General features: G+C 38.8%; 1 protein-coding gene across 1 annotated transcript in view; it reads right to left on the bottom strand.

Annotated features, from left to right (window-relative positions):
- The window catches only part of LOC139744285 (calcium-binding mitochondrial carrier protein SCaMC-2-like), a 39,157-nt gene extending 17,729 nt beyond the window's left edge, over nucleotides 1-21,428 (bottom strand). Inside the window, exons 1-4 of the mRNA XM_071654734.1 lie at nucleotides 21,154-21,428; nucleotides 19,265-19,479; nucleotides 3,193-3,304; nucleotides 1,752-1,910 (exon numbers count right to left, since the gene is read on the bottom strand). Of these exons, the coding sequence (XP_071510835.1) occupies nucleotides 1,752-1,910; nucleotides 3,193-3,304; nucleotides 19,265-19,479; nucleotides 21,154-21,339 (672 nt within the window). The 5' untranslated portion in view covers nucleotides 21,340-21,428. The remainder of the gene's footprint in view (nucleotides 1-1,751; nucleotides 1,911-3,192; nucleotides 3,305-19,264; nucleotides 19,480-21,153) is intronic.
- Between the last annotated feature and the right edge of the window lie 1,171 nt (nucleotides 21,429-22,599).

The raw sequence follows: 22,599 nt of genomic DNA on the forward strand, positions 1-22,599 counted from the left end.
GGGGTCAAGAGAGGGTCAAAGTGCCATACTTTAAAAATTTAGTAATTAAATTGTAACTGTTATTCAGCAAATCTAATACATATTCTGCACTGTAAAACCCCAGGAGGATGAATGCTTGAAGGTCCAAGTGCAATTTTGGTCAAAGTTTGCCTTTTCAGAAACACTACAGAAAAGCTATGGAGATTGAAGTACTCAAAATTTCATACACCAGTCCAAACAAAATTCATGCCTTTAGTTTTACAGTGAATCTGATATTGGTTTCCACAGAATGCCATCAACTGTGCATTTGATGAAAACACCTTAAATGTCTTGAACCAGACGAATATCGGGTCAAATTAACATGTTTTGTGTGTTATTCCTATGCAAGTGTTTGTGGGCAAGTAGAGGAGAGGAACATATGCATGGCTCATCACAAGCTGATTGAGAAACCATGCCTCTCCACACAACACACAAAACTACAAACGTTGTACTTAGTATATGATGCAGTCAGGAGGAGGTATTTTGCATTGCCGGGGAATAGACCAGGCTACACACAGCAAACGAGAGCAGACAATGCACTGTCGGCTCACGCTCCACGGCATGTATGGTCCCTTGTCACATTGTGTGAAGAAAAAAAACAAAACACAACTTCATGCAAACTATCGCCCGTTTCTGGCTCAGCGGGCAATTACACTGTGAATCCCAGTCAGCTGACTGCCCAGGCGCAAGAGTGAATAGAAAAGAAAGTCTTTTGCATGGCCAATGGCTCTCTGGGGTATGCTAGGTAAGGATCTCTCTGGCCATGCACAAACTCCACTATTAGCAACGCACCCAATTTTCATGCATCAATGGTAGGAAGAAAATTGTACTCCCCCCCCCCCACCTCCCGACCCCCCATCCCCTATCCCCACCCCCATTAAGGCTGTATAGCTGGAAACACTGCCACGATTAATTCAATTCTGGTGTTCATTTTTTTTTCCCCCACACATACGCTGTTGCCAAGATATAAGTTTGCAAAATGTCCATTTGAATAAACGGTGATTTTGTATAGCATCATCAATGTATGTAGACTCATGTGTGTACATGATACTTAGCAATGCAAGATCTCAGAGGCGTGAGAATACTGATGCCAAAATACATAATGCACTCTAATCTAAGCTTTGTCCAGGGGGAACAGCAGACATGTGATGCTGTCATGTTCATTAATTTACACTCGACTTGTGATATCATGGTCGTGTACCGTTATTGAAACCTCCAGTTACCCCACCTCTAGATGTAATCTTATCAACTAGAATGTTTTGTCAGTCAGATTACTTTTTCTCTGAAATCTTTCATTTCCACCACCCTACCCCCCCCCCCTCATTTTGGCTTATTCCAACCTCTAAAGTTCACAATCTCTTCATACGATCACTTCACTTCAAACATTTAATCTTTCAGAAAACACTAGAACTTCTCTCTGAAAACTTCCCTTCCCCTCCCCTCCCCATCTTGGCTTACTCCAACCTCCATATTAATCTATTTCTAGATACCAAGTCATCACTTGTGAAACCATTTATCTTTCGGAAGGTACACAAGTACTAACTTTTCTCCAAAAACCCTTCCCTCATCCCATCCCCACACCCCATCTTTGCATATATTCCAATCTCCAAAGTACCTAATCTCTTCATATGATCACATAACTTGAAATATTGCATCTTTCCAGAAGATATGAACTTTTCTCCAAAATCTTTCCTGTCCGCCCCCCCCCCACATACACACCCCTCTTGGCGTACCTGCAAGATGACCTTTAACCTGTCCAGCGGGGCGGTGACCGTCCTCGAGACTGCTCCGGCCGCCCCACCAGCTGCCAGTATCCTCCACCACATTCCTGTCTGCCTCTCTTGCTCCGTAAACTCATCCGGGATCATCACATCCTCACCGATGTCCAGGAACTAAGGGGAAGCGAGGCACATGAAAGAAAGAAAAAAAAAAAGGTATCAAAGAGCTTTCAGAAGAAACATACAGCACCCTAGTAGTTGGGAAGGATGTTCTACGTTTCTACAAAGGCCTTACCACTTTCAAAAGCTTTGTTGTTGTTTTTATTAGAGTCACTGTTGCTGTATGGTCCTCTCAAGAAGTCTCCCTCATTAATTTTTGAGTGTGAAATGGTAACCTTGCATGAAAAGCCCTCATAAATTCTTTATCTATGAAATGGTACAATTTCACATTTTCTGTCAAAGATTTAGAATGTATACATCATGGCACATGAGCTGACCAGTAATCCCTGACTTGAGTTCATTTAGCCTCCAAAAATCAATGTAATCAATATCTCAGTTACTGAATGCTCACTTGAAATTGAATCCAGGCGTGATGACTATTTGTCAGTTCATCAGATGCAATCACATTTGATTTTTAATTGTCACCATGCTCATTTGAAGTTGAATCCCAGTGTGGTGACTATTTGTCAGTTCATCAGATGCAATCACATTTGATTTTTAATCGTCACCATGCTCATTTGAAGTTGAATCCAAGTGTGATGACTATTTGTCAGTTCATCTGATGCAATCACATTTTTTTCTTTTTAATTGTCACCAAGCTCATTTAAAGTTGAATCCAAATTTGTCAGTTCATCTGATGTAATCATACAAGTTATTTTTGTTTTGCATTCATTACATCGTATCTCCAGTAATATCGATCGATCTTAAATTCAAATCGAGAATTCTAAAATCCTGTACAGTGGAACCTCATTCTGAAGTGATGGCATTATAACAAATTCCTCTTATAACAAGGTATATACTGCGAGTCCAAACCCTCTATATTCCTTTGTTTCTGTACCCTGGTATAGAGAGAAACAACATACATTGTACGTGTACAGTGGACTCCCGTTATAATGGAGTCCTCGGGACCGGCAGTTTTCTCTCGTTACATCGAAATTTCGTTATAACTGGACAAATGAACAATAGAAAAGCATAAAGTCGATCGTGTTGCAGCCTACATTTTTAATTCGTTGAAACCGGGATTTCATCATAATCGTATTCATTATAAAGGAAGTGCACTGCACCATGATATAATGAGAAAATCCTCCGATTAATATGATGAGAGCATGCTATGGCTTTGATCTGTGAAAACAATCAACTTTAGAAGTACTGATAATAGCAAAATATATATTACACAGCGTGGTAATTGTCAAGGTTCTTAGGTCCTCATCATGACAACATTCCCCTTATTACTCACAGTTGCATGCCTCCAGTAGGCATAGATATCTCTGAGATCAGAACTGGGGTGTAGCAGGAGATAATTCCTCCATTCATTCCAGTCCACTTTCAGCGTCCCATCCTTGTCCATACTGTTTGCGCCATGAAACAACAGCAACAACAAAAATAAAAGATTAGATCAACAAGAGCACACAACTGAAATTTGACATAACAAGTACATGTATCATCACTTATCACAAACAAGTTCATCTATACTTCAAGGCTCAGGGTGAACCAAAGGAAGACTTTGCCTAGTTTGAGCATTTAAAGTCACACGATAGCTTAATCATCTTCTGTACTGGGCATGAATACTTGTACACTGTACATGTACACTAATAAAACAACCATATATAGAATTCCTTTTGTAGCCTCAACAGACCTACAACTAGCACACAACCGTATATCTTTGTACCTTGGTCTTTTAAATCACTCTTACATTCAGAAAAGTCAGAGTGTTTTAGAAATGAACATTAGCAAGACAAAACATGAAAAATCACTCTATTAGCTGTACACTTCAGTACACCAAGATACTATTACCTCCTCTCTCATGTCATTTTCATGCACTTCTATTCATCCTGTTCAATAAATTGTAACTTTGTAAAAAAAAAAACAAGTCCTCCAGCCATTATGATGCAGCATTGTAGAAATGAATGGCTTTGATCTTTGACAAAAATAATGATTCTTTTTTTTTTTAAAGCAACTTCCCTACTACAAGTAAATAAACTGTACTGTTGTGGCTTTTCTGTTTTCAAAAGAAATCTTTGGTAAAACACATAGTGCATGTACATGTAAAATGCACATTCTGATTACATCCTGTACAACTTACATGAACATACAGTCTCTATGTGGTACATACAATGTACAATGTATGTACTTTTTATTTGCTGTCAAGTATGTTTTCATCACTCTATCCTTGCACATTGTGGCACTAAGTATGGTACATGTATCATGTGATTAGCAGATGTAATTGTATGTACAAAATGTACTTACAATGTACACTAATACAACATTTATCAACAGTATCTTTCTAGAGATACACTTGTAACATCACCCACTGACATTCACTGATTATTGAGGAAATTGCATCAACCTGCAAATATACCGCATTTATTTGCACTGGTAGTTCAGAGTTCATTGAATACGGTATTCACCTCTGCAGAGGTACAGTTGCACCAGACACAAACACTGCTACACTGTTATGGTGGTATTAATTACAGTACCCAATACAACATCATTTGAGGACAAGAAAGGCATTACTACTGTACAATGCTCACGGAGTTACAACCTTGTGCATTACACAGAGTCGTTATGTCTGGTTCAAAGAGCAATTCACTTTACAAAAATGTAAGCTCACTAGTAGCAACGGCAGGAGAGAGCGAGAGAGAGAGAAAAAAAAGAACAACCCATACCATCTAACCCATTACCACATCTAACACAGCAGATCGCTTAGCAATGCTAATTTTTGTTGATGACTTAAGGGGGATGGGGGGGGGGGGTGAAAATTAGATTAAGTGCTCCATCCATTTTGTCCATCGGGACATCATGGGTATTGGTGGATGCAGTCACTGGTAATAGCACAAAGAGATAACTACAACACTGCCCTTCAATTTGGAAAGCTATAAATGAGATTTTCTTTGGAATGCACATTGCAAACAAGAATCATACAACTGCAAATGTGCAGTATTCCAATTGTTTTTTGTGTTTTCAGCATATTACCCCAAAACACATCTTGATAGCAAGAGATAACTGACAGCAACATCTTGTATGAGGTTATGACATACATGTATCATGCGTTAATCATTTCTCACAAACTCACACACAAGGACCATACTTCAGTGGTCTTTTGGCTTTAAAGCCCCCGTTCCACTATCACGATTTGGACCCCGATCTGTCCCGATCTAGCAGATCGGGAGAGAGCGGCAAAAGCGTACGGGGATCGGAAGCATCGTAGCAGCAGCGTGTGGAGGTCGGGGTTGGAGCGGGCATTTTTTTCAAATCGGGAAGAAATTTTGAACCGGTTCAAAATTTCTTCCCGATCCCCCCGATCAAAATTGACATATTTTTAATCGTACGGCAAGCGGGGAGAGCGTAGTGACAGCGTAAATGCAGTGGGGAGAGCGTAGTGACGGCGTAAACGCAGCGGGATGAGCGTAACAAGGTCTTTCTGAGCGTAGTAACATCGGCACAAGAACGGGAAGTAATTTTAGCTGTAATTTTCGAAGAAGAAGAAGAAGAGATGAAGAAAAAGAAGAGAAGAAAGCAGCAAAGCAGCTACCCAAAAGGCGAAGAAAGAGAGACTGCACGTACATGTGATGCTGAATGAGGAGGAAGAGGACATAGCAGAATTTTGAAGAATATGAAATCATCTACAACAGCTGGAGGAAGACGGACTATAAAAGCAAGGACATCAAGAAAAAGCCTTGGAAAAATGAGCACGTCTTTGTTTATACAATGCATTGCTGCAAAAGAACCATGAGTTGAGGAGCCTCTTCGAGATCCACAGTATATTTCTTTGGTTCTGCTGCAGACCGACAGTCGAATCGGGGTACATCGGGACACATCGGGCACTTTTCAGCTCTCTGAACGGGGTAACAGCGTGATAAGATCATATAGATCGTTTAGAGCGTAGATACAGCATGCATCGATCGGATAACATCGGCAACATCGCACTGACAGCGTAGCTACATCGTTCTAAAGCGTACCGGCAGCGGCAGAGATCGTAATGTCTCATTCCCGATCATCGTAGTAAGAGCGTAGCAAGCACTTGGTAGTCGTAACTGCAGCGTACTTAGAGCGTTCTAACATCGTACTGTGTCCAGATCGGCTCCCAGGTTTTACCCGATCCTTCCCGACCTGAGAAAATTGTCAAATCGTAGCGAGAACGGCATAGTGGAACGGGGGCTTAAAGGGATGGTACAGTATTGGTGAAGATGAGAATTGGGCTCTTAACTTTTTGTGAGATACCAAGAAAACACTTACAACAGTGTAGTACAGAGCATACCATTTTAAGAGGAATTCAAGGTTTATTTGATGAAAATCAGGTTTGGAATGACTGAAACATCCAAAAACAAAGTAAAACAAAGCAAACGTAATGAAGTGTGGGTCCCACACTTTATTAGAATCGCTCTTTTTGGGATATCTCAGCCATTTCAAAACCAATTTTCATCAAATAAACTTTGAATTCCTCATAGAATCACGTGCTCTTTCATATTTCATAAGACGTTTCTCATTATCTCACCAAATAATGTTAGAAACCTGAAATTACGTCTCAACCAAAATCCCTTTAATATGTGACAAATAAAAACAAAGTCCCCTCACATGGACATCATAAATGGTTATGTACTATTGTGACTGTACAGTATGATTTCTGTAGATTCAGAGATGATCACATGATTTACAATTGTACATACAGACAGGGCATCGATGATCTATCCTTTTTAAAAAAAGGAAGAAAAAACAGGAAATGTACAATGTTTTGGGTGCATAGACAGACAGACAGCCCCAAAACATACATGATGTAGTGAATCTGGCACCATTCTGAGATGGAGGCATGTTTGGCATGTAACACTGTAGAAATGTAGACCACATTTTTGTACATTGTAATGCTACACTTTCTCTAATGCAAGAATCAATCTTGTAACTTTGTCAAGTAGTGTTCCTACAGGGAAACAACATTGCAGAAGTTTAAGGGCCAAAATGGCATGCATATTTTTGGTGAGAAAACAGTACCTGTATTTTTACCTTTCTTGCAAAACACATGTATAGTGATACAATTTGGGAAAAACAGTATTTCCTCTGAAACCTGCAGTATTTTCGGCAAAAAGAAACCCCTCAATTAAAAATATTGAAAAAAGAAGTAACAGTTACATGTACATGTACACTGTAATTGCAGCATCTTGGCACCAAATGGAAAAAAAAATCACAAGTAAATCTAAATTTGTGTATTATTGTAATCACATTTATGTTCTATATAAATTTATGTAACCAATGCAGCCCATCCCTAACTGTGAAAACCCTTGCCGCATTGTTGTTGATTAAATCTTTTTTCAAAATGAAACCAAAACTATAATCATATTCAATACCATGTCAATGTACACTTGTATGCTGTTCCACAGTCCTTAACCCGTTGAGGATGAGTCCCGAGTATACTCGGGCAAATGTCTGTGGGAAATGCATGTTGTAGCAAAATCAGCCCGTCCTCAACGGGTTAAAGACACAGTTGTGTGTGGAGAAAAGGGTGATCCTATTAGATTGATCCTCATTCGCTGTCCACTGCAGTACGTACATTTGAAAACCACCAATAGCACAGGCTTGCTAGAATAGAACTAATTATATAACGCCTGAAGAGATCCTTGTCATTTGATTGGTTGTTTGACATTGATCATTCGGCCCATTTCACTATGACGTCATCATCCGTGCAATTGCGGCTCCATTTACCGTGCAATTTTGGATCCATATGATTTGCTCCATTGCACGCTCGCTGAGAGCCCTGCACACTACGCGTGTAAAACGCTTGCGATTGCAGTGTGTGTATGCGACAGCGCTCAGTGAGCGCTGTCGCTGAGCGCTGTCTAAATTAATAAAACATCAAGTGACAATGATCTATTTTAGGCATTATATAAAACAAATAATAAATGCTTTTCATTCGTGCAATGGACAGAATATTTCATTTGGTGAAAGATGAAATGTTCGATCCATTCAACTCACTGCGCCTTGTTGAATGGGTCATTTCATCTTTCACCTCATGAAATATTCTGTCCATTGCACTCATTATTTGTATACTGTCAGCAAATATGCGCATTGAAGCATATCCTCATACAAGTGTAGGTACAGTAATGTTTGATTCCAGTCAAGATTCTTCAGCTGTGTGAAAGAGTTCAGTGATACAATTTGTTACAGATTTCTGAATATATCTGAATATATTATTCGAGTTGGGCCAGCCTTCCAATTGCATGGTATCCCCATACTGCTGGGTCTATAATAACCACGCATACCCCCCCCCCCCCCCACCACACACACACACACACACACACACACACACACACACAACACACACATATTTATGTATACAATTGTAACATGCTGGTACAATGCTCTGGGGGTATGGACTGGCCCAGCCAGACTTGTATTTCATCAGTCCTGTTACTCTGCAGTTGTGCAACCATCTGCCTCCCATGTGATTTTCATGTACACTACAGCTGTATGAATCATCACTCCAGCAGAAATCAAAATGATATTATTATCAGACAAAAATGTTTTCAAAACACCATTAAAAAAAAAACAAGTCCTGAGTGAGTAGATCATCTAAGTTCACAGTTTTGCACTGCAATGAAGCTTGAACAATAAACGCATGATGCATATGTTTGTATGCCTGCTTTGAATACACTGTAATACTATATACTCCATGCCTACATGCATTACACATTTGAAGAACTGCACACTGCAACGCTCTCTGTGTTTAACAATAAAAGGCCTCCTAATTTCCCCAAGCTTTCCAATGAGTTTGATCAAATCATGCATATGAGGGTCAGTTCAGCGACATGACTGTGATTGAAGTCAAATCTTCTCAGCTGTTTGATAGGCCACATGCAGTGCACACTTGCCATTATACTTTTAGGCTCTTTGACTTTGGCCACAAGATGTGTATTCGGGTCTGCATCCCGAAGACTAGCTACTGTACCAGGCTGACCTGGGAACATCCCACGGCTTCATCTCATCCCTAAATGTCACTCCCATCATCTCCTCCTGCCTAGCAACCACCATCTGATGAATATCACAGCAGACAAAAGTCACTTAACAGAAATTTATAACAAAAAAAACAAAAAACAAGCACAAGGATTATTAAACTGGACAATGCTGTGATACCTGTCACTTGATTAAAAGAAAATCCCTATGCACCTATTAACTGAAAGCACTGACAAACTGGATTGGGGGGGGGGGGGAGATTCTAAGATAATTATTTGAAATGGCTTAATGTTCGTCATTAAAGGACAAGTTCACCTTCATAGACATGTGGGTTGAGTGAATGCAGCAATATTAGTAGAACACATCAATGAGAGTTTGAGGAAAATCGGACAATCCGTTCAAAAGTTATGAATTTTTGAAGTTTCTTCTCAGTCACAGCTGGATGAGAAGACTACTATAGGTTGTGATGTCATATGAGTACAACTATATAAAGAAAGTATAAAGCAAATTCAAGATATTCTCACTTTTCTCACTTAATAAAAGAACACTCGACTTCTCTCTTTCAGATGTCAGGGGGAATAATATTACCCCTAACATAAGTCAGCAACAAGTCGAAGAAATGTGCACTTTATTCAAAAAGTGAAGTTTTGTGAAATTCTCTTTTTATTTTCCTTATATAGTTGTACGCAGGTGACATCATACACTGTAGTAGTCTGCTCCTCCAGCAGTGATTGCACAGATATTTTAAAAATTCATAACTTTTGAACGGATTGTCGGATTTTCCCCAAACTTTCACTGATGTGTTCTACTAATATTGCTGCCTTCACTCAATCCACATGTCTATGAAGGTGAACTTGTCCTTTAAGAGCAGCTTCGGTGCAAACAGCCTGTGCATTCATACAATTCACTATTGAAAACTGAGCATGCATTCACTGTGACATTTGATTTCAATTCATGCTTTCCGTTCACTATTCACTCACAATTACCAGCCGGGCAACAAGGTGGGTGACTGAAAAGATCACGTGGAAACACAAAGGGGCCACAGACCTGTGTGCTTTCAATTATGGGTTAAGTTATAATCCCCTATTATCATCCTCTAATGTAGGACCTACGTGTCCTTGGCAGGCATTATTCATTTGGACCTTCATGTGATTGTAGCTTGTCTTCAGAGTGCAACTTGTATAAAGTGTATCAACATACAGTGAGCCACAAAGTTGGTCTTCAATCTTCTAGGTGAGTTTTAAAAGGATCTTGTCTTTTCTCTTTCCTAACCTTTGTAAGATGTCTTCCAATGGCAGTGTGGGTCTAAACCTACATGAGATCAAAACTGCATTGCTACAGGATACTGACAGTCAAATAATGTCCAGATCACAACAGTGATTACTTTGAGCTTAAATGAGACCTCATGTCATTTGCTTGAGCATTCCACTACCAGTACTGTTTATCAATTTGCAAAATAAATTTAGCACCTCATACACAATGCCACTCTGAGATGAGATTTATTGAGTGAAATCAATCATTCCAATGTCTGTCTTTCATGGAATTATGATTATGTAAAATCACCCCCCCCCCAAAAAAAAAAAAAAAAAAAATGTGCACAATATGGAAACATGACGAAAAAAAACAAACAACATTTAATACATGTACATACCACCTTGGGAGAAAAGGATGTACCTGCAACGATCTACCAATGCATGCTTGATTGATTGCCCTTTTGAAACACAGCAAAGATGCACAAACAGTTGTAAAAATAAATTTGATTTTCAAATGGACACTTACACACACACACACACACACACACACACACATACACATACAATGTACACAGCAGGGTGACAGTAGAAATAAACAAAAACAAACAAATCATTACCCAGAAGTGGGTTAAATAGTAACGGGCTAATGACACATAGGATTGCATTAACTACAGTGTACCAGTACACATCCACGCCTGACACTCCAGTTTTATAATATTTCTGCGAGTTAACGCACAAATGACAAAATGCAAAAACAATCCCTAAATCAAGGAAGCTGGGATGATTACGTATTGTGTTTTAAAGAACAGAGAGATACACTTGTATCATCTTTTTTTTAAAATCTAGATATTTGTATAAGGGCAGTCAGTGGCAGCAAAAGATTACAAATGTTGTTCTTGTAATGACCTACAGTACAATTGTAAACAACCTGATTGATCAACCAGGAGGAACTGGTTGGAACACTGCCATTGTCCGTAACATTACTCAGGTCAGATTTACTGTAACCACTTGTTGACCAGCATACATAACAGGCAGGCATGTTGGCTGCATGGTACATCTTTCTGCATAATGTGAGGTTATGTACATAATATGCAAGAGGATGGAGCCGCACCATGCGAACGTACACCACCACTACCCTAGAGTAGAGGTACGGCAGAGGGGACTTTAATTAGCTCCGTGACTTTGGACCTGGGGAGCAGAGAGCAGCAAAAGCAGAGAAAATGCATCACTGATTTCCTCTCCTCAGTCTGGCTAATAACACATGACATAATGAGCATTAGGGGAAGTTGCATTATGCATTATGATGGGAAATATTTTTCCAGCAATCTACAGGCAGGCGTCAAAGAACAGAATGGAAAGCCGAGGTCATAATCTATTAGGCTCGGTCACTAGTCTGCTGCATGCAGAGACTCACTGGAAAAAAAGAAAAAAAGAAAAAAAGAAAGAGACTTCACAAAAAAAAAGCATCTTTCAAATTGCGTTGCCAAGGTGACCATTAACTTCACCAAATGATAATGTATCTCCCTTTCCCTCATCCCATGATAAAACGTGTATGAACATTCCAAATACAGTGCTCGTATGTTAATTGGGTACCGCTTTAATAGCCGGAACCCCGCCTAAAGTGCAACACAACTTGGTGTAACAAATTTTTCACATGTTATTTCCACTTTAGTGTGACACAAAAAGAGGCAACAGTGACATTTCACACTGTGACATTCACGATGACTTGTGAATGGAGTTTAACACACAAATAGGGTAATGGGGGCTTAACTTAAGTCAAACCTTAGCAAAGAAAGCTTCCACATAAAATAGATAGTAATGACCATCTACAGTACTATGATGATAGCTCTGTGTTCAGAACAAGACTCCCACTGACATGCAAACAAAAATTCTTTAAACTTCAATCTGTAGCATGAAGCCAAAAAGAAAAATTATTCCATTTGCTTCATTTTTTTTTTTTTTTTTTTTTTGCTGCAGTGCAAATAAAAATGACTTACACATGGGATAGGGCTAAATAAGCAACACCAAGCATGCTCTCTCTGATATTTCTGGGAGAATGGAGAGCAGATGACAGCATCACCAATGCTAATTTGCTTATGTGGTCAAATTCATACCTCTGTGCAATTCCTTGCCTTTGTTTGATTTTGCTGAAAACTCTACTTCATTTATCAAAATTCACTTGAACATAATGGTTGGTATGGAGTTTCATTGGCAAAAATCATGCAAACTGTGGCTGTCCATCACACAAGTCCTCACCAGCACATACTGTACATACACTTGTACATTGGACGTCATACATAACATGCAGAACTGAAGAAATGGTAGTCTTGCGGTAAATCTCTTCAGACCCAAATGCTACAGATATGTCACAGGCATGCAACAAACGCAGCCCCTAACGTTGTACATACAGCATCCCCAAAAGCCCGAGCTGCAACCAAGACCAGACCAACAAACATGGTACAAACTCACATGGAAACTTACTAGCACACACATTCTACCTCTCCATGCTTAGTATCATGAAATGGGGTCCGCTCACGACATCCTTTGCAACCTTTTAACCTGCAGTCATATGTGCGGAAAGACGAAGCAAGTACAAGAGACAGAAAAATGTATAATAGATTAGCAGACTTTTGTTCTTGCATGCAGGCAGAACTCAAAAGCAACAGAAAGTAGGACAGCTTGACACTGACAACAAAATAAGAAATCTTCAAATTGAGAAAGCAAGTCAGGACTATGACAGTATCCCGAATATGAAATGAAAAGGAGTAAACAGCTCATCAAACTTCAAACAATTAACACTGCTCCGCAACGTGCAAGACAAACTGGTACAAAACTAACATTGCTGAGAATATCACAGACAAAATAAAACTAGTCATATATTTTGGAATGTTTAATATGGCATGCCCAAAACTTTTGTACCAACAAGTACTCAGGGTCACCTGATATCAACTTGACTCAGTAATAATCAAGAAGTGCATCAGTAATGTTGAAAATCAAATCAAATTATCATTTGAAGTGATCGGTTGTACACTTCCACACATTACTCTCATTGTTGGCAGAGTATTTTTCAATTTGCTTAAAGGACAAGTTCACCTTCATAAACATAAGGATTGAGAGAATGTAGCAATATTAGTAGAACACATCATTGAAAGTTTGAGGAAAATCAGACAATCCGTTCAAAAGTTATGAATTTTTGAAGTTTTTGTGCAGTACTCGCTGGATGAGAAGACTACTGCAGTGTATGAATAACTTAGATGTCACATGCGTACAACAATATAAGGAAAATATAAAGAGAATTTCACAAAATTCCATCTTTTGAAAAAAGTACACATTCCTCTGACTCATTACCGACAAATGTTATGGGTAATATTATTCCCCTGCCTTAAGAAAGAGGCAGGTCAAGTGCTCTTTTATTATGCAAAAAAAAAAGTGAAAATATGTTGAATTTTCTTTTACATTTTCTTTATACTGTTGTACGCATATGACTCACAAGCTGTAGTAGTCTCCTCATCCAGCGGTTCCAACACAAAAAATTAAAAAATTCGTAACTTTTGCATCGATTGTCCAATTTTCCTCAAACTTTCACTGATGTGTTCTACTAATATTGTTGCATTTTCTCAATCCTTATGTTTATGAAGGTGAACTTGTCCTTTAAGTACTACCGTAAAGTTCCGTGTATAAGACGCACTATTTTTTCGTCGGAAAACGTTGAAAATCGGGGGTGCGTCGTATACACGGGTACAGTCGAATCACGGAAAAAAAATCTGTCATGTACACCCAATTTTATAAGGCCAACTTGGGGCTATGTATGCCCATCGACGTTTGGAAGGTAAGCAATCACTAAAACTTACGGATAAATGAGCGATCTTTCAATCTGGACACACACAAAAGCTGCAAATATGAGATAAACTTACATCGGCTTTGTGCAGTAACGATATATCGATCTGGCCATAGACAACAGCTGTAACAGCACTGCTGTATGCTACCGATGTCAGTCTACCAAGCTACCAACAGCCAACCTAGTAGCTGGAATACGCGATGTACAGGTACCATTGCTAAATTACCGATACCGTAAAACTTTCAATGTACTAGTATCAATATGGCCATAGACAAAAGCTGTAAAATACGGAGTAGGATCGACGCTATGTCACCGTCAATGTGAACGATGTGTGAAGCATGCATGCATATCCATGTCGTTCGTTTGCTCTTCATTTCACGAGGCCACTGTACCTAGGATAGCATAGCTACACTGTACAGTAGCTAGCTAGCTAGCTAGCAAGCCTTATGGCAAAGGCAGCAGCTGCAGAGAGGCTTTTGCAATGGACTCACGTGCACACAGCGATCGGATCGAAGCGCGCTTGTCCATTGCGCGCTGTGCGTGGAAGTCCATTGTTCTCTGTGTGCATGTACTGAAATTATCGCGAGCTGCCTTTTGCAAAAGGCTAGCACTGTGCATAAAAGCATGGTACAATGTACTAGAGACACACATGTTACTGGTAATCTCTCCGGGCGAAACAACAGTGAGTGTAATTACCGTACGCACCGTACGTCTTGCCGTATGATCCCTCTGCTACACTTGTTGATGTTTTTCTTATTTTTCGTAATGAACCTTCCAGTCTGACATGCGTCAATATGCGAGACACCCTCTGCTACCACAGCAAAGATCGTACTGTACACTCATGAGTACGATATGCATGACATATGTACCACGATTGAAAGGCGAAACAATACTGTAGCAAGTGAGTACCGAGACAAGTAGCGCATTTTGCGTCTTCCATATTTTGCCGATGTCCGATGAATACCGTTAAAAGAAAGTATAAAAGGAAACAAAAAATAGAGCAAATACATGCTGCATTCTAGGGAAATTTTGAGCTGAAATAATATGTATTTTACACACGCAATATCTGCGTGGAAATTTTCGTGTGTGTTTTTTTTTTTTAATTTTAGGTCCGAAAGTAGGGGTGCGTCTTATACACGGGTGGGTCTTATACACGGAACTTTACGGTATTTAAAAGTATGTGTGTGTGTTTATGACATACAAATTGTATGTTATAAGATACTGAGTCTGACATTCCTCAATATTTTCTATTTTGATATGTCAGGTGACTGTAGGTGGGAAAAATTGTGTTGATATAATGCAATGTATGAGGAAATACTTTTTAATTTTAATCACACAAAAAAATCAGAATGCTTGTTATTACATAAGTGTTTGCAAGCCAAATCTTTAAAAGAAAGAAAAACACTCACAAAATGAAGCTGTGCACACTCTAAAAGAGCCTTTTTGTTTCTTCTTCTTTTTTTTCTTTTTTTTTTTTTGGGGGGGAGGAACAATCAAATGACACTATGTGCTCATGATATGCACAAAGCAACAAACAAACAAACAAACAAACAACCAAACAAACACACACACAAACAAACCAGAACAATAGTCACACACCTGACATCCAGCAACTACATACCATCCTTGTGATTTACATTGTACCTGCTACCATGTGCTATGCTTTGGATACTGTTTAGGAACACTTCCTCAGCATATCATATAAATATTTTATCAGAAAATTATTTATTGCAAATATGCCAAAAATTTGGTGAGGTTTTAAATTTCTGCGAGTCGGGTGCTATTTACGAATTCATAAACATGCAGAAATATTAACTCTGACCCAACATGAATGTGATGTGCACGCATACATTTCTCCCTCCAGTACTCCACTCCACAATCTGGAATTTAACCACTGGTGAAAAGTGCCAGGAAGTCCCGATTCATGAAAAATTAGACTTGTTAAATATATGGCATACAGAATATGGTAAGCAAGCTATTTACAGTATATCCCAACTGATCACTTTCCAGCAAAGCCACACACATTGACATCACTATCATCGTCTCAGGGCTCAATGAAAACTCTTCATTTGTACTTCAGTGAACACAAACTTGTACCGACACAAAAATGTAACTGTCATCTACCATGATCCAGTCTACTTGTTGTACCCCTAGAATTCTATGGTACAGTACATACGAGTATTAAACTGAATGGTACATTGTACATACATCCTAGGTACCCATATTTGTACACTTTGTGCAGTAAAATCCTTCAAGGCAGGATCACAATGGTGACGAGTGAACCGTGATGTTTCCACCTTGCCCTCTTATAGTGAAAGAACCCAAGGCCCACTCTCACGTGACTGGGCATTGTCAACATACTCGTATAGAGAACAGAGGTGTAAAATGCATGCACCATCATCTTTGAGTTGTAATACTAGTACCCCATTCAGACTAAGCAGTTTTCAATGCGTGCACCTAACTGCATGTGTCAGATTTGACTGAAATACCTCCCTCAAATGACCTATATTTCTCATGCCTATGATTTTCATGAGGGTTTCTTGGCCCGTTAGTCTTAAATGAGGGCAGGAAAAATCATCGATGAACGCTAAGACTTTTGGCTATCGAGTCCTTGAGGAGTAACCAGCGGGTACATCGTAAGGTCAGTCTGAACGGGGTATCAGATGAGGGGCAAAAAAGTTGCAATACCAACCCACACACACTGTGAGGAAGTGAGAAATACAATAATCATGAACAACATACCATCATCCCCTACAGAAAACTCAGCAATGACTATTCCAAACAGGTAAGGGTGTACAGGCTATGCAATCTATGTTGTAATGAGACACATCCAACCAATCCCCCCCCCCCCCCAGAAAAAAAAAGTGGAAAAAAAAGGAAAGAGTACTGGTAATGCTAATAATGATAAAATAAGAAATCAAGTAAACGATTCAGTATCCATTAGAGAGTACAGTTTACAAATTTACACTGTATCTACAATATGCACAGTACCTACACAGGTTAGCAGGAATGGTACCTGCTTTTTGTACAAAAGGACAGCTGAGTGCGCATTATAACTTTTACATGTTATCACTCTGCATATTGAGCATTTGAGATATACAGCTGTATACAAACTATTCTTCTACAATGCACCTTACTGTATCATACTTGACCTTCATGACTTCCTAAACTGCAGAAGTGGTGATTCAAGGGGAAAAATCTTTCTTACCATTTTCTTTTTCAGAACATTTGCTGCCTTGATTAATGATTCACGCTTTTATCTCAAACTTTATTTCTTCTTAATAATGAGCAATTTCAAAAATATAGTGTAATACCGTGAATCATTTTATAGTTTTCTGCCTGCAAAGTTATGTGCAAACTTCCCTCATCTGATTAATGACACACACCAGCTGACTACACGCTTGTGTACATTTGTAGCTTATTCAAATCATTCAAGATACATTAACGGAATAACCCCTGGTACCTAACTGTAAAAGTGGAAATTTTCATGCGAGAAATTTTTCACGCTCTGCCTGGTAAGATAAGTTTTTCTTGTAATTATGGTAATTCCACAGTACTGAAATATGAAGTATCACATGTATATAACAAAAAAAAAAAATCTAAACCATGTATTTCATTTTCACATGAATTGTACAAAAATTTCCAACTTTACAGTATGCCAGTTCAACCCACAGCTATTTTTTGATTTATAATTCATATGATGTTGTCAACAGTAGGCAGTTTACTGCCAAAACCTAAGTAAGGATTTGCCAAAAACTAAGCATGTCAATTTGGCCTATTAAATATTAAATGGGGATAAGTGTATGTACATAGGCATCTTGTCCATCAAACATATTAATGACTGGAATACAGAGAACCGTACATTGTGTAGCTTCCTGCAATTCTGTCAATACTAAGAAGCACAATCATGTCTATGGTGAGTGCCAATACAGTGTGTAGATAAAGAAGAAGGGGAAAAAAATAAGGAAACATGGAAATACAAGGCTTAGACAATGCTGCACACTGGCACTGGTCCACAACCAGACCAGTAAAAATTACAGTTGGACCAGCAACTTTTTCAGGAATGGACCAGTAAAAAATGGAAAAACTGGACACCTACACTATGTACTGGTCCAACAGATAGGTCAGACAGTCTGTAGAAAAAGATGGGTTAGTGTGCGGCCCTGGCTTAGAAACCAGAACCAGGCAAAAACAAAACACAACCAAATAAAATTACCAAGGTCATGATACCCTAACCAGGAACAGAAAGTAAATTCAACATATTATTTGAGTGTTAAGAAAACATATCAACACAATATAAAAGAAGAACTAACTGATAAAGGAACCTCAGCAGCAAAATTCACACAAATGAAAAGGATTAACAGAAACCTCTGTAACCTATGTAGTAGGCCAATGTACTGCATGAGCTGTTATTTTTCGCGTACAGATATTTTCTCGAATGAGGAGATCACAGATATTTTTGCGAGATGATGGTTTTGCCTATTGACACCGACGCTCGTAAATGCACTATTACTGCAGCCCAGGGTGACATTTTCATGTTATTAAATTCGCGATCCAACTTTGTTTCGCAATTCGCCAAAATTAAACCCTCACAAAAACAGCTTTACAGTACATTATCCCAACTACACAAAGGGCAATACACATTTCACTCTGTGATATTTGCCAGAAATACTTGGCTTTAATATGTGTGTTAACTGCAACAGTTTTTTCATCAAATTTTTGGAACTCAAATGCAGCACAGAATATCACAGACGTCACGAACGCACAGTGTACAAGCTGTAATGATTATGAGGTCATCATAAGAATGTACAAGTAGTTCTATCAGTTACATTGCACTATTATCAGTTTGAAGTTTATCACTGTCACATATTTTCTTTGATTAAAGCAAAACAATATACACATTTATGGACACAGTATAAAACTGGCTCTAAGGTAAAGTCTTTTGTCCCTTTATGAAAAATTCTTACAAGGCTTGTACACTCAGATGTACTTTTTGAATATTTGTCATTCAGACATCTAGATAAGAACAGATACATTGTACTCTTGGAGAACAGTCACTTCTCTGAACATGTGCATTCTGGATTGGAAATCTCAATGACAGAAGGTTCACTATTTGAAACTGAGCTCAGACATGATTTTACCATGTACAACTGTATACAATCAAAAAGAATCTTTACTGAATATGTAACATTCAATCATCCTTTAACTCATATTTTTCACCACCCAACTGGCACATCAGCCAAGTTATAAACCATAACCACTTTCCATTCATTTACCTTTTGAGCAGCTTGTCTGCTTCATCTTTGCTGACGTTAACCCCAAGCTTCTTGAGCGAGAGAAGAATCTCATGGACGTCCAGTGCCCCATCTTGGTTGTGGTCGATCTTCTTAAAGACAAGGCGTAGCTGTTTCTCATGCTCTATTACATATTGCACAAACTCAGCAAAGTCCAAGTGTCCATCTTGGTTTTGATCACTCTTTGACATGAATTTCTGGAAAAACAACAACAACAAAAGAGGACAATTGTATTTGTTTCAAATGACATTAGTTCAGTAGTCACATGTTCAGCTTTTTTGCTTTCAGTTTCATTACAACACAATATTAGAAACACCAGCTGGCATGTAGGACAACTGTACAGGCATACAAGAAAAAAAAAGAGGTACAATCAGAGGTACTGCATGTACTCTGATTGTACCTCTTCTTTTTTTTTCTTCTTCTTTTCTTTTCTTTTTTTTTTTTTTTGGGGGGGGGGGTGTAAACCAGAACTTCTGTTCAAACAATGAGAATGTACTTCTACAGTAAGATCCTTTTACCCAAAACATACTGTAGTCCTGTACATGTATCTTGAGGGATGCAAACACCATGTTTGTATAGACCACCTACATTTTTGTACATACAATGTAGATATAGACCATCTACCAACCCAAATAAACAGTAGATATATCTAAAGAAGAATGCAGCACATCACAAGTTACAACCCTCATCTATTCATAGGCCTACTTGATTTGAAGGCCTGAAATAATCATCTTACCATCAAAACATAGTGCATTTCCCACAACAAACTGAAGTTTCAGCTAGAAATAGTAGAATCTTATTTTCCCCATTTAAATAGCTAATGAAAAGGTTCTTATTCTTCTTCATCTTATGCGAAATAAATTTGAACACTGGCAATGAATTTACATGAAACGTGCATCCTTTCTATAATCATACAGATCTATTGTATATTTGCAGTGAGGTACTATACAGAAACCATCATCAAAGTAAAAATCATACATTGTAGAAACACTGAATATACTATTACTAGACTTTGAATTCAATGACATTATTCTCATCTAAAAACAAAAAGGATAAAAAATTCTCCATACTTAGATCTAACACTGAACAGCTGGAATGTAAATTTATAGTTCTACGCAGGCGAATGATTGATTGCAATGAATTCCCAGACTACAGCCTAACCCCATTAAGGCCATGCATGCAATAAAAAAACTCATACAATCACTGAATCTCTGAACTTTTGAATGAGAAGCAGTCCTTTAATAATAGACTATTATTACAGGACTGCTTCTCATTCAAAAGATCAGAGATACTCAGACAGTAATAGTAAGAATATGAATGGGCTCTAGAAACTTAGAATCTATGCCAGTGGCAGGAACTACATGTACAATATAAATTGACAAAGTGGTGGTGTGGAACTGGAAGTGCATCGCCATCAGAGATAGAAAGACATGATGCACTGTCGATTAGTGACAGATTTAGTGCTGAATGTATTTAGCACTGACTGTTGTAGTGTATTCTATTAAGCATCAGTTTGTGCTTGGTGAATGTGGTGGCCTCTCAGTCTCAGCTACTAAAGCTCAGCCTGTTTACCAGCGCCCACCACGGCCAAAGCACCGCCGACATTGCCGACTGGTCCCCGTATTCAGCACGACCAGGCAGTGTCTGAAATGCCTGAGAGGAGGCGACATTACACAGAAGTCAAGATAAGCCTACAGCGTAGCCTACGGCTAACCCGGTTTATTTTGAAGTATCTTCCTCTGTCTGGTTGTTAATCTTTATAAAATCACGATATAAAATGAAGTCATTCAACTCAAATACATAAGTAAAACGTATCATATCGATGGGATACTGAGCTGACATCATATTTAGAATCAACGTTTATCGCTTACTTCAGCATGGTTAGGCACCATATGAACACCCAACCGTGTAAGTCCCTCTTGCAAATCTTCAACGTCTATTCGCCCATCACCGTCCACGTCAAGTTTGGAAAACAGTTCCGCATATCGCTCTTCCTCCTCCTGAGATATCCCTCGGGGTGACATCCCATCCTTGGCATGAGCCTCTATCAAACTCATGATAACTGATCATTGATGTCAAAATACACATAAATTCCCTGTTAATATTCTATCCGATAGTCCGTGGTCAATCATTCCGCCGGCTCCCAAGTTAGATGTACCACATCCACAGCCAGCACGTTAGCACTGCACTTGCACTACGCTGCAGCTTTACTGTGGAAATAAACACACACGTACGTACCTACACGAACACACGAGATCGCGCGCGCCGCTATTACGCGCCGCCCACTTGTACTAGTACAATCGTTTACTATTCATGTACTGTATTCTGCTCTTTTTATCCACGACGTACACAATCGCTACGCTGCAATATGATATTGAACTAAAATTCGTATCACAATGGAATGATGCCATGCGCGCTCTACAAACTGCGTACACGTTTATTCATTCACGGCTAACTTCACATTTACGTTTTATTTCACAATGTCTCACGAGTACAGTTGTACTACGTTAGTAAATGAGAACATCTCATCAACAGTAATATAAAACGTCACAGCGCGAGAATCTGAGTGCACGCTTCTGCATGCGTCACTACCAAGTATTCGTTCGGCTCGATGAGAGTGAATTTCCCTCCCACGCTGAGATGAATGGCTCTTCCGCATTTCCCGGTAGCACTTGAAAGAAATCTAGTTTGAACTTTACATGAACTTTCCAAGTCCGGAGAGCAGAAAGGAGAGAGACAGCTAACACTCTGCTTGAATACTATAATTGCAGGATGAATATGAAAATGAATGCAGAAAAAAATCAAGCCAGGAACTTACTGAGCTGATGATGAACAATTAGAAAGACACAAATGGATCAAAAATGTAGACAGATGTGGATATATTGAGAGATACTCAGTAGACAGAAATATATAGATGTAATGGATATAAAGATGTCATTGATCAAAATAGTAACTTCGGTCTTAAGAGTGTGAAAGTTGCAGCAATCAAAATTGAAATGACATTATATTACTAGTATATCATTTTGACATATAAACTTTAAGTTTTTTTTCTCTTTTTTTTTTGGCGGGGAGGGGGGGGGGGGGATGTGGTCAAGATGGGTACCTTAATTGGCATGTCCAAACACATTGATATGACATATTTCAATTCATGACAATGCTTAAAATTTGCATAGGCCTATAAGTATATTGTGTTTCTATGACTAGCAGACTATGAATATTAAGGCCTACATTTTCTCTATTAAAGGAAACTAAAAGACCATAAGTCAAATACAAATGTAGGTTGAGTAAAAGCAGCATTTTATTTGGAGAACGTATCC

This window comes from Diadema antillarum, unplaced genomic scaffold (assembly GCF_040938485.1).
Source record: "Diadema antillarum isolate AM-2024a unplaced genomic scaffold, OU_Dant_1.0 scf00000035, whole genome shotgun sequence".
Taxonomy (NCBI): Eukaryota; Metazoa; Echinodermata; class Echinoidea; order Diadematoida; family Diadematidae; genus Diadema; species Diadema antillarum.